We start from the raw sequence: 27,537 nt of genomic DNA on the forward strand, positions 1-27,537 counted from the left end.
ATGGGCACAGAGCCAGGGCAGTGCCCCACAGCACCCGACGGGCCCCTCGTCTTTGCTGGCTCGAGCCCAGCTGATGTGGAACATGCCCGTATCTTCTGGAACTCAGCCACGCTCCCGCTGCCGCTCGAGTCCTCTCTAGGCCCTGCCACCCTTCGACGTGAGGGAAACCTTCCCCTGAGGGGGGCCTGCCCCATAAGGGGACATGGCCCCATCGGGGAACCTTGCCCCTTGATGGGACCTGGCCCTGTGAGGGGACCCGGCCCCATGAGGGGACCCAGCCCCATGAGGGACCCAGCCCCATGAGGGGGCCCTGCCTGCAGCCCCCATCCCCTGTGCCTGTGCCCTTTCCAGCCCTACACACACACCCTGCCCCATACACCTACCCTAGGGCTCCATGCCCACCTGAGGATCCCCAAAACCTTCCTGAAGGTCCCTTACCCTCCCTGCACCACCGCCCACCACCTTCCCAAGTGCCCTTAATGCCCTTTTTCTTTCCAGAGGGAAGTACTGCTCTCCAGGGCCCGCTGCTTCCTCGCAGTAAGTATGGCTACTGTATGCCCCCACCTCGTGAAACCTACGTAGCCTAAATTTCTGTGAGGAATTAATTCGGAGGAATGAATAAGTCATGCCAATAAGCTGTGGATGACAGAAGAGCCACAGCTCCTGCTTGACAGATATTTCAGCTGATACCTACTGTCTGGGGATCCAGACATTCACTTTCTGAACAGCCCCAAGGTCTGCTACAGTTCAGCTGCCCTCTGCAAAGGACAGTGGTAGCAGGAACACTTGGTAATTTGCCTCTCATTTGCCTTATTTAGAAAGTGAGGAAAACAGTGAGAAAGAGAGAATCTCAGAAGCTCAAAATGTGCAGAAAACTAAAGTAAAAGAAAAATATCTTCAGCAGGTAAGAGCCACTAACCGCAACTCTTTTCTCATAAATATTCCTGTTCACTCTTTGTATGCCAATTGGTGGAATTCTGGAATTTTGGAAATGCAATTATGAACAGTAATAAAAATGGCCTGGACCTGGCCCACAGTTAGGTTTACATGATGCAGCTCCGTTTTTTGATGTTTAGCTTAAACTTATTCCCAGTTGGGAATAAGTTTGCTTGGGACAGGGCTGAAAGGAGTAGGCTCTATAGTTAATTTCTTCATAGTAAGCACATAATGTCTGTTCTGATTTAATATCTAAAAGAAGCCAATTGAGAGTTCCCAGATCCAAAAGTGGATAATTTGGGGTGGGGGGTGGGGGTGGGGGGGCGGAATCTACTGCTGCGTGCACTTTCACACAAAAAATCCTGGCATACAGACATTGAAGCACAGCTCGCAGTTTAGGTTAATTTCTTAGTCGCCTTAGCTATTAATAGATCTTCTCCATTACTCTGTGCCCAGCAGCAGCTAGTGCCAAGAGTACATTGAGTGTGAGATGCGGGAAACTTGGTAGTGAGTGGTTATTAAATCAGCTTCCATAGGACTGCTTCTGCCTCGGCCTGTCACTCAGGGACAGGTTTAGGTGATATTTTTAGAGGTATAATTCACGAGCTGTTTGACCAAGCCATTACAAGTTTTGTAGAAACTACGCAGCTGCAGAGCAAACTGTAGATTTTAGCAAGTAACATCAAAATTGAGTTTCTAGATGACATTGCCTTTCCAAACGAAGGCGCAACTGGGATACCGCAGAGCCTTTCAGGCTGGACCTTTCTGGGCTGCACAGATTGCTGCTGAATTCAGTGGGGTTTTACAAAAGCAAACATCAATCTGCTACGGTACCACCCAGTCAGCACTTCAGTTATTGGTTCTTGTAGATATTTGTGTTCATAAAACACACCCTCCATTTACACCAGATTAGCAGGATTCATGTTTAAAAATTTGCCCAAGCATTAAATTGACTATGAAAAAAAGCAAAATAAGTGACATGGTATCCAGATCTTTGATGTTCATCTCCTCCAAAACAGTGAGGTTGGACTGTGTATATAGAGCTTGGGGTTTCTCCTACTGCTTTGCCGTAAGATGCAGACAACAGTTGTGCTCGCTTTCAAGGCACTGATGTAGCCTGTAGATAAAAACTTTTCCTGAAGTCACCATTAATCTAAATCATGAATTGATGTTCCACATATATATCATGAGTACAATTCACATAAGTAGTGGAACCTAAGACAACTAGTATTAAATATGTGATAACATTGCCAGTCTGACTCTGTAATGATACTACATTTTTTTCATTTTAGCAAAATGTTCCACATTTTTACTGAAAAGCCTCTAGCCTGTATTTGGGAAGCAGGCCAGATGAGTGCAATCTGCAAGAGGTGCAGAAAGGCGCTGAGGTCTGCAAGTCTTTCCTGCAACTCAGCAATCCGCCTTTTCTAATTAATAACACCATAATGCATCTCATCCATTATCATCAATTAGCCTTCTTTCTAAATTCTGGCTAAAGCCAGCAACAGTTCCCTGATTCTTCCGTTCATTTTTTATTTTTTTTTAATTCAGTAACAATAGATGATAGCAAGGTTTTGCAGCTTTGGGCATCTGGCAGCTATACGGATGGCTGATTAATTTCAGTAAGTAAATTACTTTCTAGAACTACAGGACATGCTATAAGCCTCAAATATTCTAAGAAAATGAAAATTAATGCACTGAATGAAATAAGAATAATGTACACATTATTATCAGTCATAGGTGTCATTTACTGTTCAAATCCAGATTTCAGACTTGATTCAGACATTCTGTTCCTGCAGCATGGCCCCTAGGTGAGCAAAACCTGGAAACCCTGTTGTGTGGGTCCAGAAAGTGAATTTTGTCTCCACAGTAGAACAGGGTCAGAGTTTTTTAGAAAGAAAAGTTTGCTGCGTTAACACTCTTATTTTACAAACTGACAGCAATTTTTTTATTAGAAGTGCTTATTTTAATTAGCTAATTTCATCTGAAATAGGACTGAAGCAAAATAGCTGTTGTCTTTTAGAACATTCATTTCACTGGGCTACTCTGCAGTTTAATTCTCACAGGCTTTACAGGGTACTTCATGATTAACAAAGATATTTCAAAACTATAAACCCTGCAAATCTGAATAATCAGTTTAATCCATCTAAAATAGGAACGCCTAACTTATCTGAATAGATCTGTGTATTATTACTAGATGGTTATCTACTCTGGCCACTTCTTTTGATATTGGTCTTATTTGCCTGTCTTTAGTTAGTAAGTGCTAAGGTAATGCTCTACCAGCTCATTTTATCATCGGGTGTTTTGGGTGTGCTCAGCAGGGACCTGGGGGCGCTGATAGCCCTTAATGGCCCTGAGCAGCCTCCCTTGGGATCTCCTTCACCCATGGCAAGAGCTCATTTAAGCTCAGCCCTGGGCTCTTGTTTCTTTCCTGAGTTAAAGGGTAGGCATGTCTCCAACTCCTTCTTGGTAGGCATGTCCAACTCTTTGTTGGAGTGTCTTATAACGTTTTACTAGGAATTTTTGAAAATGCTGTAATATGCTTTTACTCGGCTTCAACAGGAATGTCTCACTGTATCTGAAAGGTGTTCACTTCCATGAAGAAAAATGTATGTTCACACGTCTGGGAATCAGAATACTAAAAAACTCTCAGTGGGAACGGAAGCATTGTTCCTTAGAAATTCATTCTTTCCTTCAACTGTATAAAGAGAGGAGCTTTAACAAGTTCTGGGATGTGTGCTTTTCTTGAAGAGAGGATAACCTGGACCATTGATTGAAAGGAATAATTAAATGTTAAAAATTATCACCGTTTTAAATCACTTCTACGAGATATCAGAGGCTGGCTTAATCCAAAACTGCATAGTGAAGACAGGCTATCTCTGGTTGCACCTCTCAGATGAATTACCCCAATCTTATAACCTCAAGATGCTCACCCTAGTTCTTAGCTTTGATAAGGATTTTTGAGTTTACAATGAAGTTAAGTAGCACAAGATTTTAATTCATTTTTCTGAAATCATTGTAGTAGATATTTCTTTTCAGGCCAAGAAAAGAGAAGATATACTAGCTTTGCTGAGGAAACAGAGAGAAGAAAGGATTGCAGTAAGTTTTTTTTCTGATTATGCTCTAGATGCATCTCAAGGTTTGTGCATCCTTACAAGATGGACAGCGTTGCAAGGACCATGATTTAATGTATGAGGGTTTATGGGGTGTTGCAAGGTGTACCGTGACAGCAGTCTTGCATAGCATAAGCACCTCAGTTTGAACTGATTAAGCATAAAGAAAAGTTGGCTACATTTTACAAACTGCCCAAGCAAGAAGGATCCTGTAAGCTGTGTCATTATGAAGGTGTTAGGCCAGGCAGTAGGAAGCAATAGGAAACAAGGCACGTATGAAAAATGCTGGCTCTTGAAAGTTAGAGCAACGTGGGACTGAGAAATACAGCAGAAGCAGTAACTAGTGCTGTCAGAATGGTGGAGAGGAAAGGGACCGGCAGCATTTCTTGTTGAAGGCCCTGGATTCCTTATAGATGCATAATGAAAGGACTTTGGCTATTTAAATTACACCGTCTTTAATACAGTTACGTTTAAGTGGCTATTTTTTTTAGTTTAATTTGCCAAAAGAATCTTTACAGACTGTTCATTGTAAATGTAGTTGCTTAGATTGTTTTTCATTGTTGTCTCAAGCTTTTTTCCACTGAAACACTAAAACTCAGTTTACAATAGAGCTATAAAACTGGCTGTAGGTTTGGCATGCTCTGCTCCCTAAAAAGCTTTCTTAAACCGAATTTGAGCATAAAAGGAAGAACTCCAATTAGGGATATTTATTACTATTATCAGTAGTGAACACTAGATTTACTGATTTATAATGTTTTTCTGTGGCATGGACGGATGTTTATCAGGAAAAGAAAATTCAAGAATAAGAGGTCTGTATTATATTAGGCAATCCTTTCTTTCAGTTGTAATTCACAAGATACAAAGCAGAGATAGATGAGGTTTTGCCCCATATAAGGTTAAACATCTGTTCTTTTGAAGAAACTACATATCCTGATTAATACAATTTAATTACACTTGATAGAAGAGAGTAGAACTGAAATTTTTAAGATGATAAGTGTAGTGATTTGAAAAGTAACTTGGAAAACAAGATTTCAAAGGATACTTCCAGAAATGACGTCTTCATTTTGGAAGTAAAAGCACTCTTTTTTTCATTTAAGCTTTTAAATTGGTAAATATTAAGTACTTCCTCTTCTCAAAGTTCATTAAAATGCTGAATCAAGTATATCTGCTTTATCGAAATTCCATGCATTAAAGCTAGGCCTGAAACAGAACATGAGACTGTTCTTCTGACAGAGTAACTCATACAAATTTTTTTATTCCTGATTACTCAGGTACCATATTAGCACATAAAAACCTCCCATACTATTGCTAGAATAATCTTTTATTTCAGTGTTTATATAAAGCTGTCTTCCAGGATAAGCAGTAAGTTTAGAATGAGCTAGTGATAATCATTGAGTCTTTTTCTTTTTAGAAAGAACTGATTTCTCATCCACATAAACCAAAGATCAAAGCTGATGAAGTAAGGTAATGAAAATACTCAAAAATAAGTTTTCCTCTATCTAAATAGTCAGGATTTATTTGGGGAGAAAAGATGCTCTGTTTTAATCACTCTTACTATTTTGAAAATGCCTGTTTTATCCTGTATTAATATCTGTTACGACAAAACTTAGAAATGGGAAGGCTGAAAGGCCGACTACTGCTATTGTTCTGTACTTCTTTACTCTTTATATGTGTTCCATTTATTTTTAGATAGAGGTTGAGGAAGGAAGTGGAAGCTTAGACATTTTTTTTATAGTCATGAAGAGTTCAATTTTGCTATTCTGGTTCAAATGCAGAAAGTCAGGAAAAAGATCAGTTGTCAGTGGCTTCTATATTTTTGAAAGGGTCAGGAAATATCATAAAGCCTGTTTATTTCCAGTGCATATCTTGTCTGAATGAGAAAAAGCATGAGTGTGACCTTGTCAGTTGCATCACGCTGTATGGATGCTTTCTTTGGTTATACTTTGCACATTTTAATAAACAAGTTTCCTTGTTTATTTCCCAGCTATAGATCCAAAGAAAGATCACCATAACAGCATGTTACATCATCACGTCATGCTGTGGGAGATGAGTCTGGAAAGGATCTGGAACGTGGAAAGTCAGCCTTAATGCACGAATTGTTTGAGGCCAGTGATGTAGATGTGACAGTTGCTAAACCAGGTGGTGAAAGATTCTTTTAACTTCCAGCAAACATTAGGCCTGAGGTTGCTGACAATCTGTTTATGTTAGGTCAGACAGTTTCCTTTCTGGCACTTGCCTGTGGCCTCCTGGATGATGTAAATACTGTTATTTTCCAGTGTCAAAAACTATCTGTTAAAATAAACAGGATCCCTGCAACTGTCAGGTGGGTACTGTGCAAGCAGAAACTGAAGTTTAAGGTCATCTGCTGTTACTGTTAGTCTGGGAGTGAGACGGATTGGAAAACTGCCCCAGCAGAACTACAACGGCATGTTTTGTCTACTGCCAGTGTTGTAGTTGCTTTCCCTTTATGTTGTCTTCATAAAAGGGATCTCTGTTTCAGATTAAAGGGTGGTTTAACTGGTCTTAACAAGTTGCTTCTCAATTTCAGATGGGCAGGGTTAGTGGTTTCTTTTTTTTTACTACTGGCTAGTTGTTTCTTTTCACGTTTTATCACTAATACTTCGCACTCTGAACTGTGAAGCTGAGGCAGTTACTTCTGCCTTTTCTGCCCTATCTATAGTTGGGTCAGTCAGGTGGGACCTGTGAAATCAGTTCTAAATATGCATTTGGGTCATGGGCTATAGTACAGCGGTAAGTGTTTAAACAGTATAGCTTCTTTTTTTATGAAGTTGCTCTTTATTCCTAAAAACCATCTCATCTTTGAAAATGCTGACAAGGTACCTCACAGCCCTTGATTTAGCAATTTCTTCCTTTTAATGAATGGCATTTATATAATATAAGTGAGGCCATTTTTCTCACACTGGCACCAGTTAAAGCAAGGTGGTGTCATTGAATATCCACAACTTAAAGACTAAGCAATGAATCTGCAGCTTACATCTTCCTTCCAACTTACCATATGGATATGAAAGCTGAGAAACAACTGACAGCAATTCATTTTGAAAGCAAATGCCTCAGGAAAACACTGGGCATTAGACGGAATTAATTCTTAGCAAGGCTATTACCTCTGGAGCTAGCTATAAAGGAAAAATAGAAGTATCTGGAACAGGTGAAGAGGCTGAAGGTCAATGTCTGCTGAGGTGAGCAGCTGTGGGAGTAGGCATAAGGGAACATCCATACAGAATCCTTCCAACCATCATAGGATATGTACTAAAGAAAGCCTAAGCTGTCTTGAACCTGTGCCAAGGACAGCTGTTGGAGCTGTTTACCTAAGTGATACTTATTTGTATGGGTAGGCTTGAAGTTCAGGTTTTAGATAGCAGCTTATGGCCTGTGAAGAAAGCTACTCTGGCTTATTATCCTGCTATATTTTTTTTCATTTAAACGTTTTAATGTTTGGAAAATAAGCATCACTATTCACTGAAGCAAACTCACCCAGAGCACAGGGTATTGATTATTGCTGTATTTAATTAGAATAATTGTATTTTTGTAATGGTCTGTTAGCACTCATTACTGGGAAATATGATCATACCAATTTTACTGATGTCTTGTCAGAGATTTATAGCCTGTATTGACCAGGATGATTCCTGTTTCCAGAGGCAACTCAATGAATGGCTGAGAAAATATGATTTCTAGAAGAGCTACATTTGTCAAAATGTTTCACAGAAAATACACTCTTCCTGTTTTTCTTCCTTCGGTAGCTTCTCTTTTGTCATTTCTCGTCCCATTCTTGATTTCAGTGGGCTCGTGATTTGTGCATGTATTTTCATAGGCCTTCACTTTCCCAGTGTTTAAAAATAGAAATACTGATTTCTTCTTTTCTAGTGTTCAGGGGAAATTGCCTAAGTCATTCAGTGGTTTGGCTTTTTTAGCTTTGTTTAACTAGCAGCTTGGGGATTTTCTACTGAATTTGTATTGCTTGAAATGTACAATTTAATTAATCCTCTCAAGTGGATACAGGTCTATCAACGTAAAGTTATGTGTCCTTAGAAAAAGAAAAAACATTTCTGTGGAGAAAGGCGTTAAGCTAGTATAAGGCACCTCTATACTGAAACATATAAACTGCAACCCTATTTTGAATAATATTGGAATAGTTTTAAAAAGAAGTCCCAGTAAACTATATATTGATAGTGATAAACTCACATAAATGTAAGATGTGTGTCGAAAGGTTTTCCTCCAACCTGAGTATAGAAAGTACTGAGGGCTGCAAAGTGAGGCTGTGATATTCTTAGGCCTGTATTTATTGTCTTGTGCGAGCATGTCTGACAAGTCAAATTTGGTATTGTTTTGGTATAAGTCAGAGAAGGTTTTGCCTGCTGTGGTCCTCTGGCTCAGATTCAGGGTGCTGTGCCATTGTAGCTGTTTGGAAGGATGTGATCGTTCAGGTTCAACTGCACTGATTTGTACAATGAATGAAGGAGGCAGAACTGCTTAGAGTAGGCTGTTCCCGTTGCCTTTGTACATTAACTGTCTATTTCCCCTTTGTCTAGACTTACTTCTCTTCCTGCCTATGAGAAACTAGTAGTATGTGCCTCACCACTTATTTAAGTATGTGGCAAAAACCTCAGCTTCTTGCTAGCTGATTTCCTCCTAGCCCTCTTTTTTCCATCAGTGTTTGGGAACTCCTCTCACCACCGGTACTGTCAAACTTCTGGCTGTCAAGTTCCATCAAAGCTGTGAAATCTTCAGAGCAGTCTTCTGAATGTGAGGATTGGGTACTGTGTTTTCTTGTGCTTATATTTTTAATAGAACTCCTCAGTTTGACAAGAAAAGTTTCAGAATGGGATATGAATGCTGTGCAGTAGTGCACCTGATGGAATGGGGTTTTTCTGTTAGCTTGATTTTTCTTTATAGACTTCTCTGTAAGTTTTGGTATTTATATGGGTATTCCTTTGCGTGGATTCTCTGAGCTTGTGTTCTGTAAATTTGTTTTCTACATCTAGTTAGGCATTTACAAGGCATCCCTGTTTAGAGATACACATAGAAGGATGTGACATTATGACACAGAATGGGTTAAAGAGCTCTGCACCCTGGCAGCTATCTTGCACTATTCCTTGTTGTACGTTAGCTGCACTTTTCTCATCAACAGATTACTTTCTGACAAGGTTCTGTTATTTCCAGCAGGCAGAAGGTGTTTGAAGCAGACCATCAGGATCAAGCAGCAGTAAAGGCCCTCAAATAGTTCAGCTAAACTCTGATGAAGACAATGAAATATTTCTTTGCTCCAGAAAAAATATGTTATCAGAACCGTGTTGCTCTGGACTTCAAGCCATGTACATTTCTAATTTGACTACATTTCTAGTTGCTCATACTGAGACGTGGCATGACAGACAAAGGCTGTGTATAGGCTTGCAGCAACCTATCCATCATTTTCTTTGTTTTGCTGAAGTTAAAATAAATGCTTAATTGCTTTACTTACTACACTGTTAGGTCCTAATGTGGTGGTAGTGGCTTGGGCAGTGCTGTTTGTCCTCAAGTTTTTCTGTTGTCTTGGCACGACAGCAGTAAACAATGTATGCAAATAGCTCCTTGTCAATCTTCAGAGTCCTTGTCCAAGCTGCTGCCTAAGGTAATTCAAGGGAGTGGTATAATAAACATCCCCTAGACTTGTTTTCCATGGACTTGAGTGGTTCTGGGACTTTTGACTCGTGGGCTTTGAAGTCTCACGTACTTTACTAGTCAGCTTTCAAAATGTTTGCTTCTATGATCTGAAGGGTTGTTATATTGAATATATTCATTTTGTGTGCTCAATTCTCCAAAATTATAAATGGAGAGCAACTGTTTTACCTTTGTTGCAAAATCGTTCTTTAAAAGTAGAAAACAGGTCAAACGGAAGAGTCTGTGGCTAGTAATAGCGTTAGGATTGCACAATAAACACAGCAAGCTTTGTTATCAAGTGTCTATAGTGTTCGAGTGGTTGGAGTTGACCTCTTTCAATAAATAGATCAAAAAGGCTTCTGTCAGCTACTGCGCTTTCCTGCTGAAAAGAGCGAGATCTTTGGTAATCACTTTGGGGTTCTATGGTACTGCGTTCCCCAGTTCTGCTCTTGATGTGGGAGAGACTAGAAGAGACTGATGCCATGTGGCAGAATATTTACCATTAATTCAAGAAAACGTGTTGATAATACTGCCACTACTTGTCATGGATACATTCCAATGTTTTTTCTTTTTTTTTTTTCCTTCAGAGCCATTACAGAAATATTTTCCAATGTATTTAGTACGCATATATGCTAGAAAAAGGATAGACTTCTAAAATGATGAGCCAGGGGGCTTAAGCTTTGTTATGGCAATACCTGCAGCTGTAAAGAAAGTGAGGTTTTTAGTCTCTAGGAATACTAACTATTTGTGATTACTTGGATTACTTTGGTTACCTTCTGTGAAACAAGAAAAAAGCTCTCTAAACAGGATGTCCTTTGTGTTAAGCATTCTTCAAAGACCACATGCACTGGCAGAGCTTTAAGCTAATGAAGCTTTGGCTGGTAAAGGCATGAGTTCAGTCTTAAGCCCAGGCTACTGCCAGTTCAGCTGCTCAGTTCTTCCCTGTAAATCAGTAAAATTGCTCCTATTTGTAAAGTTACTGAAGCGCTTGGGTATTTACTAAACTGACTGTGATCACCAAGGATTTTGGAAATGCAAAAAGTATGCCCTAGGTAACTATCACTCTGTGTTTTAGACATGACAGACTGCAAAGCCATGGCCTCAGTTGATATCCAGGAACTTTCCGACTCCTGGTGACCTGGAGTGGAATGTCTTCACAGCTTTTTACAGGATCTTTTTCTGTTTAAGGTACTGATTTCAGAAATAGCTTCTCCAACTGTATTATGAAGAGCTGGTATAGGTTGGAATTTTTATAAAACGGTTAAATTCTTAAAATATTGACATCAGAATCTGAGAGGAAACTGCAGCCCTTGGGGCTCCCGTTTTGTGTCGCCTCGCTGCTCTCCCCCTTCCCGCAGCCTGCAGAAGGTTCCTCTGCACAACTTCAGCTGGAGAGAGCCAGGGATGCCGGAAAGAAGAGCTGGCTTCCTCGCCAGCAGGAACCAGGCGGGGGAAATGCCGGCTCAGCAGTTACTAGCCGCTGTTGGAAGCCAAGTTCCCTCCCGTTTTCCGTCTTGAGACGGCGCCTGAAAGGCAGCCGCGCATCGGCGGCCCGCGGAGGGGCTGCAGGGGGAGCTGCTGCCGCTTCCCCGCCGCGGGTGGCGGTGCCAGGGCCGCGCACACCTTGCCGGGGGCCGGGCGGCTGGAAGGGGAGAGCTGCGAGCCCGGGAGGAGGAGGAGGAGGAGGAGGAGGAGAAGGCTCCTCCCCGTCCCTCCCCTGCCCCAGCCGGGCGCTGCGGGGAGCCGGGGCGATGCTGGCGGCCGCGGCGCTGGGCTTGGCGGCGCTGGGCTGGGCGGCGGGGGCCCGGCTGCCCGGCGGTAAGGCAGGGGTAAGGGGCAGGGGGCGACAAGGGGCAGGGGGCGGGTGGGTGCTCCCCGGCACGGAGCTTTCCCCCACCACCCCCCCCCACCCCCGAGCCGCCCGTCCTGCCCGGGGAGGGCTCCGCGCCCCGGGGGTTTGCCCTGCGCTGCCTCCAGCCCGCGCTGGGTTGTGTGACTGCTCCTCTGCCAAGTCGTCTGGTTTCTCGGCACAGTAACGTCGTCTGTAGCTTGGTCGCCTCTCAGGGTGGCAGCTCGGGGTGACCAGCAGTGTTCTGGGATGGGTTCCCCCCGGGCGGTGTCAGCCGCCTGCAGAGAACGGGACTGGGGGAAGCCCAAAGCCTGGCTGCTGTCAGCACTGAGGTGCTTCCTTAGTCCCACATAAAACAACTCTCCTCATACCTAGAAATATTCTGTTGTTAATTCTGCCGTGCCCGTGGCTGCAGCAGGACTTGTGGGGCAGCGAGCTCCGGGGCTGGCGATGTATTTTTCCTTCCACGAGCTCTTGCTTTTGATGTAACTGAGGCTTCCCTAGTCCTGAAGCCAGCAGGAGCGGAGGCAGATCCCATGTTAGCAACAAGGAGGTAAGGGGAAAATGTGAGGGACCCTTTTAGCACTGGTTAGGGCTGCGTATCCAGTTGTTCTGTTACCTAATCTGTGTTTGGAAAGTTAACTAGCAATGAAGTCTGGACGGTGATCAACTGCATGAATTTTTTCCTTATTTGAAAGCAATGGCAAGTTTGGCTAATAAAACACAGATGTTCTGCCAGTTAATGGAAAAAAAGTGCTTGTGTATCAGAAAAGAGCCCAAGTGTAGTTTGTGACACTATTTCTAGAGGCTTGCTGCAGATTTGTAGTAACGTTGTGCCATCTCTGCTTTCCTTCTGACTTTCACAATAGCAGTGGACGCGTCCCTCAGAAGAGGTAAGGTTTCTCACCTTTTTCACTGAGCATGCATGAGTGTTAAATGACCAAAAGAAGCACAGGTTCTGCCTAAAGATACGTTTTTAAATCCTGTTTTTGCAGTACAGCCAGTTTTAATTTCTGTGTAAGATGTTAGCAGACTCTGTGAGTACTTAACTGCTTAAGAGCTCCACTTTGAAAGATGTTGGAACTTCCAGTCTCAGAGTAGCCATGGTAGGACATTGAAGAGTAAAGAAAAGCCAGCATAAATCCTGTGGACGGGTTTATAATGACCCGTCCGTGCATGTTCTTGACTACATGATAAATGTTGCTTTTCTCTTGTAATCACTAAATGGTTTTCTTCTGTAAAAGCATGGAGGTTAGCAGATTGTGTCTGTGGTGTGTTTGAAAATAAATATTTACTAAGCAAAACAAAACTGTTTGTTTCCGTAGCCTAAATATTGGGACTCTTCTGTTGAGAAACAGAAGTGTATAATTTTTAGATTATGTATCTTTTCACTTTGATCTCTACTTTTCTTATAATATAATCAACATAAGCCGTGCTGCTTCATGCATGAGAGTCCTTGGTGTATGACAGTATGAAACAGGCACTGGGCAGTCAGTAACACTGGAAAGCGGAGCACTGCCTACAAATCGGACTGCCTGAATGCACCTTGATACACTGCAGTACACTCCATGAAACTATTAGAGCCCAGAAGCTAAATGATTATTATGTCCGCATGTAGAAGGGGGTCTCTAATCTTAACCATTTAAAGCCCCTTTTTTTGGGGGGTAGAGAGGGAGACGCATCCTTGAACTCTTGTAAAGGAAGTCTTTTTAAAAAGCTGCATAGGTCAGCTTGCTCTCAGCTTGGTCATTGCAGAATGACCAAAACTGCTACATCTGGAAAGAAAAGTCTGAAGGTGCCATTTGCCATTCCAATAATAGAAGAGGCTTTTTACCTCTGTTGTATTCTCCATATGACTGGTCACAAAGTGCAAAGCTCAACCAAATAAAAGCATTAGTGTCCGCTTTCAGTATTAGCAGGTATGGTTTCTGTAATGGGTTTCTTTCCATTTCTGCAGGACAGACAGTTTGCCGGGGTGGAACACAGCGACCGTGCTACAAAACGGTTTATTTTCATGATGCTTCACGCAGGGTCACCTACGAAGAAGCGCACCTTGCCTGCAGAGCTGATGGTGGACACTTAGTCAGTATTGAAACAGAAGCAGAGCAAGGACTGATTCAAAAATTTATTGAGAGTCTCGTAGCTTCTGATGGAGATTTTTGGATAGGGCTTAGGAGGAAAAAGGCAGAGGTAGACAACAGCACAGACTGTGAGAACCTCTATGCCTGGACGGATGGCAGCTCATCCAAGTTCCGGTAGGTACCAGGGAGTGCGACTGACTGGGCAACATCTTGGTCAGGGATTGTCACTTGCCTTCAGCAATCAGAAAGGGTTCTTTCAAAAGAACCAAGTGATTTTGTCCCAGTTGTCATGTGTTCCTACTGTAGTCACTGAAGGGTGGTCATATCTCCAGAGAGCGGTTCATCCTATCCAGATGATTTGATAATTAATCCAAGTTTACTGGAGTTGTTCTCACTGCTTGCACACTTCTTTTCGTCATTGAACCACAATGTGTTTAGCCTCAAAAGTTCTGCTAAGTTTGATTTCAAGCATAAGTCAGTTTTCTAGACAAAAGATATTCTTTAATCCAGGCGCAGAAGGTCTGCCGTTGTGGTATCGAAATAGAAGAGAATCTGCTCTAAATATTGGTGGGTTGAGGAAAGCCTTAGCAACGATGTGCCAGCTCTACAGTAAACTTCAGGCTCAAGAATTTTGCCTGGTAGATGTTTACTATTGAACCTGTAATTGGTCATGAAAAACAAACTAATGTACCTATACAATGTTCACTAATCATCTTGAATTTCATGCTGCATTTAGTCACTGAACCATGAATTTAATGAAATAACCCAAATGTTATTAAATATTTTATAGCAACTTGTCACCTAACTGCTATGGGAACCCATAAGCGATTTTAGTTGCTCTGGACAGAACTGAATAAAACTGAATAACTGAGCCAAGGAAAAGATGTGTCGTCTTGACAAGGGGAAGTGGGGTGGTGGTAGGGTTGTGTTGGGAGGAAAAGGAGTACAGGGATATGATGATTGAAATGTTATTGCTTTAACACGTGTGATTTTTCCCTCATGTTGAAGACCTTGGTATATCTGGAAGTATTTCTACGGTATAGGATCAGCTTCCAAGAAGTGCTTGGCATGCAGAATATTGCTTGTTCCAAAATTAGTGGGTATTGAACATTTTTCAAAATGAGGATATATAATCTTAGAAGTGCTTCTTAGAGATGCATAGAATGCCTTTTCAGTAATGATTATATTATAGAGTGTTAGGTAGTGAAGCCTACTTCCTACATCCCGTGTGGAAAGGCCTTCCAAGTTTTCCAGTGGTGAAGTTTATTACAACCTATCTCTCAAAAAGGTTTCTTTTCATGTTAGCAGTTTCCTGATCAGAAAAGAACAGATTCTGTCTTACCTATTTCATTTTCTTATTAAATGCATGTCAATTTTGTAGGCATTGGGCACTGAGGCCAGAAAGTAAAATTATTTTGACAGTGTGCACCGAAAGTCAAAGTTCTGAGCTTTCCTCAGCCTCGCAGGGCTTCTGCAGTATCATGGAAAGTGATGTCAGGTCTTACTTGATATGTTTGTTGTGTTTTCTTAGGAACTGGTATGTAGATGAGCCGTCCTGTGGGAGTGAAATCTGTGTTGTGATGTACCACCAGCCATCTGCCCCACCAGGTGTTGGAGGTCCTTACATGTTTCAATGGAATGACGACAGATGCAACATGAAAAATAACTTCATTTGCAAATATTCTCTTGGTAATGAGTCATTCTGTAGCTTTAAAAAACAACCTGCTCCCAGTCCCCAAGAGGAGGTATGAGGAGATTGTGGTATCGATGTAAAAACAATCTCAGTATCTAATATCTGTAGGTACTTGCCTTGTGACTTATGAATTCTGAGATTTTTATAAAATATTTGAGATTTCAAATGGGGCCCGAGAGGGGGAGAACATAAAAAGGGTGCTTGCTTGGACAATATTTTGTACACTTGGTCTCCCTACACAAACTTACAAGGAAACTTATGTTTTTTCTTCTAGAGAAGCCAACAACTGCTCCAAAAGAGAACTCTCCAAGAGGTCAGTTACAGATACTTGCTTTTCTTTACACTATACTGACTTTCAGGAGAAATCCTTTGTTAACGTTCATTGTCAAGGACCCTCACAGACTGCATGCTCCATGAGCAAGAGGCATCCTTGCAGTCAGCATGTCCCTCCAACTGTTCTGTAACCCAGCCTGCAGAAGCACGGTCCTGCTGGTGGTGCAGTACCCGGGGCTGCTGGACGCGCTGCAGAAAGCTCAGCAGAAGAGCACCAGTAGACCTTACACCTCTCTGCAGCTGGCAGTCTCTCCCGTCCCCTCTCACCCTCATCTTTTATGTTTCTTAAGCTCTTGCAAATAACACCTGCGATATTAACTAAGATGCTTCTTTCCAGATGTCACAACAGAGCCCGTCAATCCGGTGTTCCCAGAAGAACGCCATAAGAAAGATGCCAATGTAACAGTTAAAGAAGCCAAAGGTATGCTGCTCATTCAACACCTGGCCTGTCTTCTCTCTAACTCTGCAGGCCCACATCTCAGATGTGGCTGCGAACACTCAGCACTTTAATTTGAAGTGTTAGACCTTAAATGTAGAAGTCTGAATTTAGGCAACTGCATCTGAAGGGGGGCAGGGACACCTTCCTGCAACTCTCTTCCAGTACAAACCTTCAACGATTGCTTTGACTACCAAAATGTTCCCAGTCTACAGCAAAGTACCTGAGGTCTGAAAAAGATACTTTAAATTTATTGAATCACTCTTGAAGTTCAGAATTACTAATATTTTGTTAGTAAGCTTATTATTAACTATTAAAACCTTCCTATTCTTTCTTACCACGCTGACTTACTCCTACAAATTCACAGATCATAACACTCCACTCTCTGAAAACTTCTGCTTTGTAAGTTTTCAGAAGACAGCATATCCCTAACTCGCACTGCTGTTGCCTTGTCACAGTGAGACAGAGTAAGGGTTAGTTTCTCATCGTGCAGGTTTGAGCTTATATTATTTTAACCTGTGCTATAAGATGATCAGTCTATTGGAGTTGCTGGCTTTGCGAGGGTGTAGATAATGCTAGATTATGAACAAGACTAGAAATCCATTGAGGTGTGATGGTGCTGCCTTGTGTAACTTAATTTTTCTATGTAGTTCTGTGCATGTTAAATGCAACTAGAAGTGAATAAAAGCTGGAATCTCATTTTTACCCCAGAACCTGTTCAGAGTCTTGCCTACATCCTCATTCCCAGCATTCCTGTGCTGCTTCTCCTGATGGTCATTACAGCCATCTTCTGTTTTTGGATTTTTGCAAAGAGGCAAGTGACATTGTTCTGTAATAACTGAACCTGTGGTATCTTGTCCTGACAATAATTTTACAGCTAGCTACAGACCTCTGTAAGGTGCTCTGAAGCTGACTGCTTTCAGTCAAGTTTTTAAAAAGTAGCATGGATTCTCCAGGCCAAGTTACTTATGAATAACATTTTAAATAAATAATAATAAAAGAAGTGTTATTTTATTCTTCACAGATAGACAGCAGTTAGGGAATAATGTAAAACAAAGTGATTTTGAAGGGTTAGCATTTAAGCTTCTTTATTAAAGAAGAGATTTTCAATATCAGAAGATCCCCTTCAAAAGTGAAAACCTAATAGAAATAAGAGGATGTGTGGTTGGAGCAAACGATATCGATCAATTTCTTCTTGCTTTTCCCTGGGTGCATAGTGCCTTTGGTGGGGATGGTGGCTGTGGTGTTGGGGGTGTCAGCTTTGAGCTCTCAGTGTGCCAACACACCTGGAACTCCTAAGTAGTAAATGTCATCCTGGGTCCAGGCTCTGAATGTCAGCTTTCCTCGAGGGTCATCTTTAGATTATTTTAAGAGAGGTGTGGTATAGTTTTGTTTGCCTCTGTAAAAGAACATGTTAGACTTGTCCTCTTTCCTCCATCCCTCAGGAGACGGGAACAAATGGAAGCAAGCCCAAAGGAGGAAGATGCCTGGCTCTCTAACCACAGGAGGAACAGTCCAAATCTGGAGATTTACAAAGTAATCAAGAAGCAATCTGAAGCAGATCTGGCTGGAACCAGGCCTGACATTAAGAATTCTTCCTTCCGCACACAAGAAGAGAAGGTGCTCGACAGCCTCTCCAGGGATTATGATGATGTGGCAATGAATACGTCGAGCGGCTTTGTGACATTGGCTAGTACTGAAAGCGGCTTTGTGACCAATGATATCTATGAACTGTGTGGAGATCGTGTGGGGAGGAGCAAGGAATCAGCCTGGGTGGAGAATGAGATTTATGGATATTAAGGAAATGGACAAAAAAGCCTGAAATGTGGATGACAAAGCGAAATGTCAACACAAGTTAACCTGCCCTCCCCATGCACTTGTTTGAAAGATAGCATATGGGAGGTTTGCAGGTTTGCATCATCCCTGTATTCTTCTTTTTCTCTGAAAGAATATGGGTTTTAAAGATCTAAACTGGAAAGTATTTATATATCTTGCTCTGCATCAAACCCCCATTTTGCCCCAGCAGTAGCTCAAGTCTTGATTACTTCTTGCACTCCAAAGAAGGAAGTATTAATGTCCTTGAAATTAAAGAACAATACGAAATACCTATTTATTTAAACTGACCTGCTCATCTTCAGAGGCACTGAAAGTCAAAAGTCAATCACTGGGCACACTTTCTTTTGTCCTAGGCGTCCCAAAGGAAGCTGCCGTGGTTGCAGGGTGGTCATTTTTCCTACGCCAGCCTGTCCCAGCTGTGTGGCTTCCCTATGACGCTGGCAGGCACTTCACTAGGAGAGTACTGTGCTTTCTACTCCTTTCCCTCCTAGTTCTTACTTCCAAGGTAGCGTGTATGAGTCGCAGCATGGAACAGTGTTACTTGCACCTTTAAGCTGGTTTTTAAAGAATCTCAGTAAGTGCAAGAACCTCCGTAAGTGCAAGTAAGTAAGTGCAAGTGTCCCCTCGCTTATCCTGGAAAAAGGAATTGCAAAGCAAGCAACAGGGGACTTCACTCTAAAGCTGAAGGAAGAGAATGTTATACTCCAAAGCTTTCCGGTCTTGGAAATTGCTATTGGAAACTACCGCAGTCTACTTAGCTGTCCAGAGAGGTGCTAATTTGACCTAAGTGACAAATAGCAGTTCCTTTCTTGTAGAAGGAATAGCCCGTTGGAGGGTTTTTTTCCTCCTTGGGCCTGAGACCTATACTGAATTCCCCAAAGACTGACATCCTGATGTTAATTTCCACAGAGATAGTTTTTCAAGAGGTAGGTGAGCATAAGAAACTGGATTAAAAGTAGTATTTTGACAGGCAAACTACAGTATGGTGCTAATCAGTTATAGTAAGCTGTTGTCTATTTACAGGGGCTTCATGTATTCCAGTATGTAGATTAAAAAAGTATCAAGGGGAGGTACTGAGGAGATGGTTCATGAAATTCCCACGTGAAGTGGGAGAAGGAATGATATCTTATTTTAACATAGTTTTCAAGGCATTGTTTTGAAGCCACATTAGATATCTATTTTCCAAACATTTAAAGGAGTAGAAATGAATGATGAGAGGGTATAGCTGTCATATAACTAAACATAAATTCAGGTGATGAATGAAATGAGAATTTTCCTGAAAAAAGTTAAAAAATTTTCAAATCAAATATTAATATTCAGTGCATTAGGAAGAAGACATACCAGCATCTCCCATACAGGCTTGTAATTTGTGATGCCACGTAGTAAAGAGCATCACTGTATATGTTTGAGAAGAAAGGCTGTGAATGGGGGCTGAGGAGCAGTGCTGACAAATCTGGGGCCATAATTAACTTGTTTTTGGTGAGGTCTTTTTGACGTGTTTTGTTCACGAGACACGGTCAGATCAATGTTTGTGTCTCAGAAGTAAGGCCTTATTACAACAATCTCCACAGGAACTTGCAGCTAACTCCTGTGGCGAAGTCATTTGTCAGTGCAGCGAAGTAGGAGTTTGGATAAAAACATAGATTCAACTCAATGTACTGAGCCAAATATATTCAAGGCAAAATCCCATGTGCTACTGGGTATGGGCTTGCTTTAGCTGAATGCCACTGTAAAAGTTAGCCTGTGGGAAGCTGGAAGTACGTGCAATTTTCAAGGCTTTTGGAAAGAATGGGAAGGGAATTCAGATGTATCAAACAAGCACAGTAGTTGCATAAAGGACTAAAGGCTAAACCACAACAGCCAATTTGGCGCCCAACGTGGGGCACGAAGGGTTGAGATATCGACAGATTTGACCCGAGTGTGTTAAACTAAAATTGGTATAAGTATTCGACCTGCTTAATAGTTGCTAGTCACAATGTTGATTGCTTTCATCTCAAGTCTGCTGTACCTGTTTCCCAGATTGAGTTTTATAGCAAGTTACTTTCTGTATGTGCTCCCTGTCATGCTGTTTATCCTTTCCGGGCCCTGGTTCAAGATTGTTATGGTACTGTGCGGTGTAACGATGGCTTATGAAATGATGAGATATCTGGTCATGACTCTAACCTGGTATTTGTACTCAGCACTGTCGTCGACTCTATACTTCGGAAACCATATCTCAGAAACTATTAGCAATTACACCTATTGCCTTTTTTCATCAGGGAGTCAATCTCTGGAGGGGACAGGGGAAGATATTTTCTCCTACCTGTTCACTCTCCCTTCCTCCTTCACCACCCTCTTATCCCCCGAGCTAGTTACGGTAGCTCTCCAAGATGTTGAATATCCTTGGGATACTCAGACCAGCATGTTCTTGTTGTTATGTCTCCTGAATGCGCTTCAGGTTTTGTTTAAGGTTAAACAACTACTTAGGAATCTCATCCGGAGATCTGTCTTGAGGCGGGATATTTGCGAGTGGCAGGGAGTGTGGGAGGATATGGGCAGGTTTCTAGGGCAGTGGGCACCTCCAGTGTTTTGGACGTTCACCCCTGAACAGCTGCAAAATCCTAAAAAACTGGTAGCATGCTTGAAAAAAAGGTGTCATGACTCCGGCAGTTCCGAAGTGACACAAATCACTGTGGCGTGCTGGGGTCTGGCCTGTGCCTATCGAGCTGCAATTGATGCTACTATCAACCTAGTGACAGCTCCCGCAGCCGTTCCAGCTCCAGCTCCCGCAGCCGTCCCGGTTCCAGCTCCCACAGCCGTTCCAGCTCCCGCAGCCGTTCCAGCTCCAGCTCCCGCAGCCGTCCCGGTTTCGGCTCCCGCAGCCGTTCCAGCTCCCGCAGCCGTTCCAGCTCCAGCTCCCACAGCCGTTCCAGCTCCAGCTCCTGCAGCCGTTCCAGCTCCAACTCCCGCAGCCGTCCCGGTTCCAGCTCCCACAGCCGTTCCAGCTCCCGCAGCCGTTCCAGCTCCAGCTCCCGCAGCCGTCCCGGTTTCGGCTCCTGCAGCCGTTCCAGCTCCCGCAGCCGTTCCAGCTCCAGCTCCCGCAGCCGTTCCAGCTCCAGCTCCCGCAGCCGTTCCAGCTCCCGTAGCCGTTCCAGCTCCCGTAGCCGTTCCAGCTCCAGCTCCCGCAGCCGTCCCGGCACCCACAGCCGTTCCAGCTCCCGCAGCCGTTCCCACTCCTGTGGCTGGGTCAGAGAAACGAACTGTAGCAGTGCAAGTTGCCCCTGCAGAGGGTACTCCAACCCCTGTGGCAGACCCTGTGGCTGGGTCGGAGAAACGAACTGTAGCAGTGCAAGTTGCCCCTGCAGAGGGTATTCCAACCCCTGTGGCAGACCCTGTGGCTGGGTCGGAGAGGCGAGCTGTAGCAGTGCAAGTTGCCCCTGTAGAAAAGGTGAAAAAATGGTATAGAGACTCAGGTCGTTTAGAACGCAGAAAGTCTTCTGCTAAGTCTGGGCGTGGAGAAGACGAGGCTGGGCCATCAAGTGTGCAGGAGGATGACGATGAGGATGAGGATGTTGACAAATCAACAGTAACTACCCGAACCCTATACCAGCGTGAGCTACGAGATGTGCGAAAAGATTTTGGTCGCTGTATAGGTGAACAGCTTGTCACCTGGCTGCTCCGGTGCTGGGACACTGGAGCCAATGGTGTGGAATTAGAGGGCAGGGAAGCCAAGCGGTTGGGATCCCTTGCTAGAGATGCAAGCATTGACAAAGCAATTGGAGATGGAGCACGATCTCACAGCCTCTGGAGGCGTCTCCTGTTAGCTGTGAAGGGAAGGTATCCCTACAAGGAAGAACTTGTATGTCTACCAGTCAAGTGGACCACCATGGAGAAGGGAATCCAGTACCTGAGGGAATTAGCCGTACGGGAAGTAATTTATAAGGACCTAGACGACGCACAAACATCCACAGATCCAGATGACGTCCAGTGTACTCGACCCATATGGCGGAAGTTTGTACATAATGCACCATCAACATGGGCCAGCACATTGGCAATAATATCCTGGAAAGACGGTGAAGATCCCACAGTGGGTGACATGGCTAAACAACTCCGGCAGTACGAAGGAAATCTCTCCTCTTCCCTACAGGCCTGCGTCTCGGCTGTGGAGAAACTCTCTGAAGAGTTCCACCAACTTAAAGAGAATTTATCTTCCCCCCCACCTGAACAAACCAGTGGCCACCAACTAAAAGAGAATACTTTGGAGAAACTTTTTGAAGAGGTCCACCAACTTAAAGAGAATTTATATTCCCCCCCCACACCTGAACGAACCAGTGGCCACCAACTAAAAGAGAATACTTTGGAGAAACTTTTTGAAGAGGTCCACCAACTTAAAGAGAGTGTATTTTCTTCCCCACCTGTACGAACCAGCGTCTCGGCTATTAGGGGTAAACGCGCATCCGTGCAAAGAAGACAATATGGTGGGTACACACCCCGCGCCACCCTGTGGTTCTACCTACGTGACCATGGAGAGGACATGAGAAAATGGGATGGAAAATCTACTGAGACCCTAGAGGCACGGGTACGTGAGTTACAAAAGAAAACAATCGGGAGAAAGGGGTTCTCTGAAAAGTTTGCTGCTCCAACTTCTAGCAGGCAGTCTTTTAAACACAGAAACGAAGATTCTGACCAGGACTAGAGGGGCCCTGCCTCCAGCCAGGGGGAGGAAAGGGACAACCGAGTTTATTGGACTGTGTGGATTCGATGGCCTGGCACGTCTGACGCACAGAAGTATAAGGCTTTAGTAGACACCGGTGCACAATGTACTCTAATGCCATCAAGCTGTAAAGGGCCAGAGCCCATCTGTATTTATGGCGTGACAGGGGGATCCCAGCAGTTAACTGTATTGGAAGCTGAAGTGAGTCTAACTGGAAATGAGTGGCAAAAGCACCGTATTGTGACTGGCCCGGATGCTCCGTGCATCCTTGGCATAGACTATCTTAGAAGAGGATATTTCAAGGACCCAAAAGGGTTCCGCTGGGCTTTTGGCATAGCTGCCTTAGAGACAGAGGACATTAAACAGTTGTCTACCTTGCCCGGTCTCTCAGAGGACCCTTCTGTTGTGGGGCTGCTGAGGGTTGAAGAACAGCAAGTGCCAATCGCTACCACAACTGTGCACCGGCGGCAATATCGCACCAACCGAGACTCCCTGATTCCCATCCACGAGCTAATTCGTCAACTGGAGAGCCAAGGAGTGATCAGCAAGACCCATTCACCTTTTAATAGTCCCATATGGCCAGTGCGAAAGTCTAATGGTGAGTGGAGACTAACAGTGGACTATCGTGGCCTGAACGAAGTCACGCCACCACTGAGTGCTGCAGTGCCGGACATGCTAGAACTCCAGTACGAACTGGAATCAAAGGCAGCCAAGTGGTATGCCACAATTGATATCGCTAATGCATTTTTCTCCATCCCTCTAGCAGCAGAGTGCAGGCCACAGTTTGCTTTCACTTGGAGGGGAGTCCAATATACGTGGAATCGGCTGCCCCAGGGGTGGAAACATAGCCCTACCATTTGCCATGGACTGATCCAGTCTGCGCTGGAGCAGGGGGAGGCTCCTGAACACCTGCAGTACATCGATGACATCATTGTGTGGGGTGACACGGCAGAGGAAGTTTTCGAGAAAGGGAAGAAAATAGTCCAAATCCTTCTGAAGGCCGGTTTTGCCATAAAACAAAATAAAGTCAAAGGACCTGCACGAGAGATCCAGTTTTTAGGAATAAAATGGCAAGATGGACGTCGTCAAATCCCAATGGATGTGATCAACAAAATAACAGCTATGTCTCCACCAACTAGCAAAAAGGAAACACAAACTTTCCTAGGTGTCGTGGGGTTTTGGAGAATGCATATTCCAAATTACAGTCTGATTGTAAACCCGCTCTACCAAGTAACTCGTAAGAAGAATGCTTTTGAATGGGGCCCTGAGCAACGACAAGCCTTTGAACAAATTAAGCAGGAAATAGTTCATGCAGTAGCCCTTGGGCCAGTCCGAACAGGACCAGACGTAAAGAATGTGCTCTACACCGCAGCCGGGGAGAATGGTCCCACCTGGAGCCTCTGGCAGAAAGAACCTGGGGAAACTCGAGGTCGACCCCTGGGGTTTTGGAGTCGGGGATACAGAGGATCTGAGGCCCGCTATACTCCAACCGAAAAGGAGATATTGGCAGCATATGAGGGAGTTCGATCTGCTTCGGAAGTGATCGGTACTGAAGCGCAGCTCCTCCTGGCACCCCGACTGCCGGTACTGGGTTGGATGTTCAAAGGAAGGGTCCCCTCTACACATCATGCAACAGATGCTACATGGAGCAAGTGGGTTGCACTGATTACTCAGCGGGCTCGAATAGGAAACCCCAGTCGCCCAGGAATCCTGGAAGTGATTATGGACTGGCCAGAAGGCAAGTACTTTGGGATATCAGCAGAGGAGGAGGTGGTCCGTGCTGAAGAAGCCCCACTGTACAACAAGCTACCAGAAAATGAGAAGAAATACGCCCTGTTCACTGATGGGTCCTGTCGTATGGTGGGAAAGCATCGGAGATGGAAAGCTGCTGTATGGAGTCCTACACGACGAGTTGCAGAAGCTGCTGAGGGAGAAGGTGAATCGAGTCAGTTTGCAGAAGTGAAAGCCGTTCAGCTGGCCTTAGATATTGCTGAACGAGAAAAGTGGCCAGTTCTCTATCTCTACACTGATTCATGGATGGTAGCAAATGCCCTGTGGGGGTGGCTACAGCAATGGAAGCAGAACAACTGGGAACGCCGGGGCAAACCCATCTGGGCTGCTGCATTGTGGCAAGATATTGCTGCCCGGGTAGAGAACCTGGTTGTAAAGGTACGTCATGTAGATGCTCATGTGCCCAAGAATCGGGCTACTGAAGAACATCAAAACAACCAGCAGGTGGATCAGGCTGCTAAGATTGAAGTGGCTCAGGTGGACCTGGACTGGCAACATAAAGGTGAATTATTTATAGCCCGATGGGCCCATGACACCTCAGGCCATCAAGGTAGAGATGCAACATACAGATGGGCTCGTGACCGAGGGGTGGACCTGACCATGGACACTATAGCACAGGTTATTCATGATTGTGAAACATGTGCTGCAATTAAACAAGCCAAACGGTCAAAGCCTCTCTGGTATGGAGGACGATGGCTGAAATACAAATATGGAGAGGCCTGGCAGATTGATTACATCACACTCCCCCAAACCCGCAACGGCAAGCGCCACGTACTTACAATGGTGGAAGCAACCACCGGATGGCTGGAAACATATCCTGTGCCCCATGCCACCGCCCGGAACACTATCCTGGGCCTTGAAAAGCAAGTCCTATGGCGACATGGCACCCCAGAAAGAATTGAGTCAGACAATGGGACTCATTTCCGAAACAACCTTATAGACACTTGGGCCAAAGAACATGGTATTGAGTGGGTGTATCACATCCCTTATCATGCACCAGCCTCCGGGAAAGTTGAACGATACAATGGACTGTTAAAGACTACACTGAAAGCGATGGGTGCTGGGACATTCAAAAATTGGGAAACACATTTGGCAAAGGCCACCTGGTTAGTCAATACTAGAGGATCTGCCAACCGAGCTGGACCTGCCCAATCAAACCTGTTACGCACTGTAGAAGGGGATAAAGTTCCTGTAGTGCACGTAAGAAACATGCTGGGTAAGACAGTCTGGGCTACTCCTGCCTCAGGAAAAGGCAAGCCCATTCGTGGGATTGCTTTTGCCCAGGGACCTGGATGCACTTGGTGGGTAATGCAAAAGAATGGGGAGGTTCGGTGTGTACCTCAAGGGGACCTAATACTGGGTGAGAATAGCCCATGAGTTGAATTGTAGTATGTTAATTATCATATAACACTGTATGTCATCACTACCATGGTTGCTATATATCATAGATGAAAATGGTGACTAATTAGAAGGTATTGGAAAGAGTGTAACCTGAGCATGACATAAATGGTATGGAATAAGGGGTGGATATCTGTCCTGGTTTCAGGTAGGACAGAGTTAATTTTCCTCCTAGTAGCTGGCAGGGTGCTATGTTTTGGATTAGGATGAGAAGAGCGCTGATAACATGCCGATGTTTTAATTGTTGTAGAGCAGTGCTTACACCAAGCCAAGGACTTTTCAGCTTCTCGCTCTGTCCTGCTAGCGAGCAGGCTGGGGGTGCAGCAGGAGCTGGGAGGGGACAGACCCAGGACAGCTGACCCAAACTGGCCAAAGAGGTATTCCATACCATCTGACGTCATGCTGAACAATATATAGGGGTGGCTAGCCGGGGTGGGGGGGCCGGCTGCTCGGGGATAGGCTGGGCATCGGTCAACGGGTGGTGAGCAATTGCATTGTGCATCACTTTGTACACATTATTACTATTATTATTATTATTATTATTATTGTTATTGTTATTGTTATTATTTTCCCTGTCTTAATAAACTGTCCTTATCTCAACTTACAGGCTTCACTTTCCCGTTTCTCTCCCCCATCCCGGAGAGGGAGGGGGGAGGGTGAGCGAACGGCTGTGTGGTGTTTGGCTGCCAGCCGGGCTAAACCACAACATTTCTATAAGATGTTTGATGTCACTATGAGGCTTGCAAAACTGAAAATACAAATACAAGACTCCCCCGCTGAAACAAAAAGGCACAGTCCATTCCTGTGCTCCCCAGTTGCTTCAGGCTATAGACAGGCAACACAGTGTTGTTTTGCTCTTCTGCTTTTTAAAGAGGTTTGTCCTTACCTGAACACACTGGGGCTAAGTGAATGCGTGGGGTTTAGAGCACAAGTTCTGCAGACTTTGAGGCCAAGTCAGTGGCCATGAGATACTGATAGCAGTATGGTCTCTGGATTATTATTTTTTTGTAAGTACAAACCTAGTCTGAGTTCCTAATGTGAATTGAGTCCAGCTGTTAATACCGAAGTCAGGAATACGCTTGGAGGCTTGCATTCAGAGCTGCATAGATTCGTGGTAGAAATCTTTGCGTGCTCATAGCTGTGTGTGTAGAAAGCTTTGTGAGGTTAGGCCATTAACATTTCTGTTCTGTCTGTTCTGATGTCTCAGCTGTTTCATACGTCTTTAATATATTCCGAAGGCAAATATGTTCAGCTTTGAGTAAAGCAGCTCATTTTGCTTCGTCTGCACTTATTCTATTTTCAATTACTCCAGCAATGGAGCTGTTTCTTAACTGGTGTTTTTATTTGAGTGTATCCCATTGGACTGAGAGAGAAGTGGGAGTGTCACGCAGAACCATGTCAAACACTGGGAAGCTGGACATCTGCGTTGAAGAAAAAACAGTTAGGATGTTCTGATGTATTTGGGGCCACTTGGATTCAGTTCTATACTCTGTCTGATCTTAGCCACCCAGTGTCTCGGTCCCATATGGAAAATGAAAATAACAGCATTTCACAGACTTCCAGGAATGCTTGGAATTGGAAAATTGAGTGACTCCAAACTGATTTGGAGACTACAGTAATAAGGCCTTGTAATTGCCAGAATTTTAGTTTTCTTGTCCAGCAGATCTGTGGAGCAATTTTGAAGCGTGTCTGGACTAAGTCATTATGTATTAAAAAACTTTGG

At 44.0% G+C, this 27,537-nt stretch overlaps 2 protein-coding genes across 2 annotated transcripts; both read left to right on the forward strand.

Moving 5' to 3' along the window:
• Positions 1–9,288, forward strand: HOATZ (HOATZ cilia and flagella associated protein). The gene is made up of 5 exons (XM_035555592.1): positions 1–205; positions 819–904; positions 3,976–4,035; positions 5,461–5,513; positions 9,228–9,288. Exons 1-5 carry the CDS (start codon positions 1–3, stop codon positions 9,286–9,288), a joined length of 465 nt encoding a protein of 154 aa, XP_035411485.1.
• Positions 9,289–11,429: 2,141 nt separating this feature from the next.
• LAYN (layilin) lies at positions 11,430–20,458 on the forward strand. Its single transcript, XM_050715026.1, has 8 exons — positions 11,430–11,522; positions 12,423–12,446; positions 13,511–13,808; positions 15,166–15,323; positions 15,602–15,640; positions 15,998–16,081; positions 16,808–16,910; positions 17,542–20,458. The coding sequence occupies exons 1-8, from the start codon at positions 11,456–11,458 to the stop codon at positions 17,894–17,896; spliced, it is 1,128 nt and encodes a 375-aa protein (XP_050570983.1). The 5' UTR covers positions 11,430–11,455; the 3' UTR covers positions 17,897–20,458.
• The last annotated feature ends 7,079 nt before the right edge of the window (positions 20,459–27,537 follow it).

The sequence above is a fragment of the Cygnus atratus genome, chromosome 22 (genome assembly GCF_013377495.2).
Source record: "Cygnus atratus isolate AKBS03 ecotype Queensland, Australia chromosome 22, CAtr_DNAZoo_HiC_assembly, whole genome shotgun sequence".
NCBI lineage: Eukaryota > Metazoa > Chordata > Aves > Anseriformes > Anatidae > Cygnus > Cygnus atratus.